At 43.3% G+C, this 4913-nt stretch overlaps 1 protein-coding gene across 1 annotated transcript in view; it reads left to right on the top strand.

The window, feature by feature from the left end:
* Nucleotides 1-4913, top strand: part of EXOSC8 (exosome component 8) — a 14389-nt gene that overhangs the window by 4896 nt on the left and 4580 nt on the right. The window contains exons 5-8 of the mRNA XM_006879547.1: nt 892-937; nt 2626-2731; nt 2821-2866; nt 3658-3754. Of these exons, the coding sequence (XP_006879609.1) occupies nt 892-937; nt 2626-2731; nt 2821-2866; nt 3658-3754 (295 nt within the window). The remainder of the gene's footprint in view (nt 1-891; nt 938-2625; nt 2732-2820; nt 2867-3657; nt 3755-4913) is intronic.

Raw genomic sequence — 4913 nt, 5'->3', positions numbered from 1 at the left:
TGTGATTGGCACAGGATAGAGCAGGGTTTAGGGCTGTTGTACATAGGGTCGCTATGAGTCACAAACGACTCGACGGCACATAACAACAACAACAACAATATTCTTGCAGGTTATTTGAGTTCACAGTCTTTCTCAGTAATACTTGGGAATAACCAGCATTAAGATTTGAATATTTACTTCTGGCTAGGTTTTGTGTTAAGGACTTGCCATGCATTATCTCATCTCACCCTCCTAACACTCCTTGGTGATAACTGGGGCAATGGCATTAGAAGTGATGAAGTCAGTGAGACTGGCTCAGGACAAGGCAGGGTTCAGAGCCATTAGACATAGGGTTGCTGTGAACCCTTGGAGTGGGCACTCTCGCCATTTTATAGATGAGGATATTGGAGGCGAGAGGTAGACTTGCCCAGGGCCTTTCAGCTTTTGCTTTATTACACTAGCAGTCACTGTCTCCTAGGGATTACATTCGGATTCTTGTGTACTGGATCCTCGACAAAGGAGGGGACAGACATCTGCCTTGCAGAGCTGTCCAGAGGATCCGAGCCAGTTTGGTTAGTTGTCATCATTACCTGGTGTTGAGTTGGAGCAGATGCAGAGCCGACCCCTGGCGGGTTTTCACAGGCTGTAAGTCGTGTGGGAGGAGACGGTCTGTCCTTCTGTGGAGCACCTGGTGTATCTGCGCCGTGTGCCTTTGGGTTGCCAGCAGACTCCATACCATGAGGCCGCCAGAGCTCTCTCATGTGCGAAAAGCCCTTGGCATAATTCCCCGAGTAGAGTGTGATACCACAGTTCACTAGAGGGATGGTCTTGTAAGGGTCTTTCATAACTGATTAAAATGTCTTCACGTTTTGGTAACTGCTCTCAAAAGGAAACATTTGTTTGCTTTCATAGGAATTCACAACGCCACCAACAGATGCCCCTGATAAAGGGTATATAGGTGAGTAATTTTAATACAAACTTTAACATTTAATACTGATGTTAGTGTTAAATCCTTAGTAAGTGTGTGAGTTGAAGAGGATGCTGATTCCCTAAGATTCAAGAGTATACAGGAATGAAAAGAAAAGTATTCAGGAATGAAACCAGTATTTGCTCGTTTTCTGTACAGATGTTCCAAGAAAGATAGCATCGCAACAAGATAAGGAACTTTGTTAACCTTTATCAAGCGTGCTACCTAAGGGATAGAGACTTTCATTTGCATGGTAGCTGTGTAAACCCACGGCCTCTGTGTAGATTTCCACTCACGGTGACCGTCTGTCAGGCTTTTCCAGACTGTCAGTCCTTACGGGAGAGGACTGCCTTCTCTGTCTCCCCCGAAGCAGCTCGCATTGTAACTGCCAGCCTTTGGTTAGCAGCCCAATGTGCCAGGTGTGCAGGCACCCGGGCTCCTCAGGTACTTATACGCTATTATTAGGCATTGTTGGTCGGAACCTTTCAGTGGTTTCAGAGGCAGTAAATCACGTCGGACTGCCCAGCTTTCTCCCGTGGGCAGTGAGCGGCATGTTTGAACTGCGTGCTGCCTTTGGGTTGGCCGTGCAGTTCTGGACTCCTAAGGCACCTGAGCTCTAGATTGATATGTTGGTTGTGTGTTTTAACAGAAACATTGTTTGTTGGTTTTCAGGGTTTTTTAAATAGACACTTGCAAACTTTTCTGTTTCCATAAAGTTTCTCTTTTGTTATAATGCCATTTTTCTTCAAGTCTTGGACCTTCTGTTCTTTATGGCAGGAAACATTTTTGGTTTGTGGGTTTTATGGTTTTTTTTTGTTTGTTTTTTAAAAGAAAAGTTTATATTTAGAATTTAGCCAGCTGGACTCAGTTTAGATAATCCCAGTTTTGTTGGCAACATCCAAAGCATCATAGTCAGGAACAAGTCGAACATGAGTCTTCTCTCCATCAGGCCTAATCAAGGTGTTGACCTTGGCCACATCAACGTCCTGGAGCTTCAGCTTGTTTAATCTGGTGCTTGCTGGCCTTGACATCCACAGTGAACACAAGTGTGTCATCTTTTATCTTCCTGGCTGACTCAGTGGTCAGGGGACCTTGATGATGGCATAGTGGTCAAGCTTGTCTCTCCTGGGGGCATTCCTCTTCCCAGGGTATCTGGTTTGCCTTTGGAGTCTCAGCGTCTTAGACTGCTGGAAGGTGGGTGACGTGCGGATCTTCCATTTTCTGTGGCTGTGGATGCCCTTCAGGATGCCTTCCTGGCCTTTAACTCCTTTGCTTTGGCTTCAGTTTTGGGAGGGGCAGGGGCTTCCTTCTTCACAGTGTGCTTTGTAAAAAGGTGGGAACATGTTTAAGATACCAGGTGGCTGAATGTATACAGTGGCTGTCTTTAGGGGAGTTTGATTAAAATCTAGGAAATGTGGATAGCTTTAAAAGAATAAGGCCTGATATAAGATGCTTTGGGTTTTTTGTTTTATATTTCTTCTTGGTATGAAAATAATAGGGAAAGTGTCAGATTGGCTCTGTGTGATCCTAGGAAATCTTAGAAGACCAAAAAGAAGAGAGGTGAGATGCTATAGGTGTTTTCTACGTGGGACACTTGTGGCCACAGTGGCCTTTGCTGCAGACTGACAGTGTTAACACTCAAGGGACTTTAGTTCATAGCCAGAGAATGTTTCTTTCAGTTCCTAACGTGGATTTACCACCCCTGTGTTCGTCGAGATTTCGGTCTGGACCCCCTGGCGAAGAGGCTCAAGTGGCCAGCCAGTTCATTGCTGATGTCATCGAAAAGTAAGATCATGATGATACAACGTGACTGTTGCTTAATTTTCAGGTAGTTTTGACCTTTCATTAACTGTGCTCTTCATTATTAAATCAAGTTCACAGGTAATTCAGAAAGAAGACTTATGCATTTCACAGGGAAAGGTAAGAGGAGTTAAAATTCCCTAATTTTGACTGATACAGTCCCTCACTGATGTGTTAGTTTGAAGCTGAGGTAATTCATTTTCCCCATAATACTGTATTATGGTAGACTGTGTAAGGTGAATCTACACCATAAATGCCCAGAGCTGGCTTGAAAATTTACCACCAGTGTCTAGAACCTCGAGTTTCCTGTTTGCTCATATACGGGCTTACCACTTTTTATTGTGCTTTGCTTTATTGTAACCCTATTTTGAGCAAATTTGTTGATGACATTTTTGCAGTAACAAAAGCCTTGTGTCTGTTTCATTTTGGTAATTTTCACATTTCAGACTGCTTGATAATGCTCTTACACACCTAACAGGCCACAGAATAGTATAAATCTGTGTCCTGGGAAACAACAAAATCAGGTGACTCAGTATGTCTGAGGTCTATGTGCCCTAATTTAGCTCTGTAAAACCTACACATTTCATGAACTCAAGTTTCTATGGGAAGGTGTATCTGAATTAGCTGCCATCTTTAAAGGCACATCCCTTGTCTGCTGACCTAGCAGCCACACGAGAAATTTCTCTCACGTATGGCCCTAAATGAGGGAAACTGAGGCATTCAGTTTACTTGTCTGCTGGGTAGTGAGAGGTCAGCTTCCACCTGTTTTACAAGGTAAAAGTGTTATTTAGGATTTGAGAGTTAGATTGTCTAAGCAAAGATTCTGTTCATGTATCTAAGCAGGGTGGTACACTCCCCCTCCCCACCGCTGGTTAACGGACTGCTTTCTGTGCACGTAAACCATCTTTCAGCTCGCTTGGGTTCTATACTGTGATCTCATTTGCCTCGATTATGATGGAAACATTTTGGATGCCTGTACGTTTGCTTTGTTAGCTGCTTTAAAAAATGGTAAGTAAATGTAATCGATTTCCTATACATGGATCAGAATTTGTGAAATTCAGTGTATATTTGCGCAATAAACTTAAAGGTTTTTGTTAAATTTGAGTTTTTATTCAAGTTTATTTCTAAATCGACACAGCACTATTATGACTTTCCAGATCCCCTTGGGAAATTAGGTATTTTCACAGAAGCCAGCTTGTGTTGCCTCAGCTGCTTTTGTCATGTATTAGGCTAGGACTACAGCCTGGGTGGTTGGAGTTCTCCAAGTACCATCTGAATTCTTGATTTAATGTTGCTGAGAAGTTGAGCGGGTTGTAGTTTTTACTCTAAGGCCAGAGGTCTCCTCTTTAACATTTCTTAGTAAGGAGTCTTGATTAGATGGATTGGTTAACACTAAATTGATTCTATAACCAGTTGTAGTTAGAAAATATAGTTAGAAAAAAAAGATAATGTCAGAAAAGCCATGTTCATATTCTAAAAGGCATTATTTAAAAAAAAAAAAAAAAGAAAAGGTAGTTAGCAGAGCCAAACCTGCTGTTGAGTCGATTCTGACTCCTGACGGCCCTCCATCACGCTTCTGAGGCTGTAAATCCTTTCAGAGAGAGACTGTCCATCTTGCTCCTGAGGAGCTGTTGGTGGACTTGAACCACTCACCTTTTGGTTTTGGATCCTAACCTGTACTGCAGTAGATTACTGTTGTTGTGAGGTGCAGTGAAGTATGGCCTGTAGTGACCCTATGAACAGATGTGAACCCTGTCCTATCCTGTGCCGCCTGATAGTCTGTTACAGTCCGTTTTGCTGAGGGACTTCCTCTTTTGCTGACCTTTCCAAGTGTGATGTCCCTCTCCAAGGAATAATTTCCAGCAATATACCCAAAATATGTGCAACTAAGCTTTATCACCTTTGCTATCATGGAGCACACTGGCTGCACCTTTTTTTTTTTTTACATGAAGGAATTTATTAACAGAAAACAATAATTTGATGAGTCCTGTTCACAGACGGCGACCACGGCGACCACCCTTCCTGCGGGTGCTGTCGGAAGGGATAGGGGTGACATCCTCAATCCGTCCAATCTTCATTCCTGAACGGGCAAGGGCTCTGAGGGCAGACTGGGCCCCAGGTCCAGGGGTCTTAGTTCGATTTCCTCCTGTAGCGCGAAGTTTAATGT

The sequence above is a fragment of the Elephantulus edwardii genome, unplaced genomic scaffold (assembly GCF_000299155.1).
Source record: "Elephantulus edwardii isolate Elephantulus edwardi_28Jun2011 unplaced genomic scaffold, EleEdw1.0 scaffold00004, whole genome shotgun sequence".
NCBI classification, from domain to species: domain Eukaryota; kingdom Metazoa; phylum Chordata; class Mammalia; order Macroscelidea; family Macroscelididae; genus Elephantulus; species Elephantulus edwardii.
The sequence above is the reverse complement of the archived record's forward strand: the minus strand, read 5'-3'. Positions and strand labels throughout refer to the sequence as shown.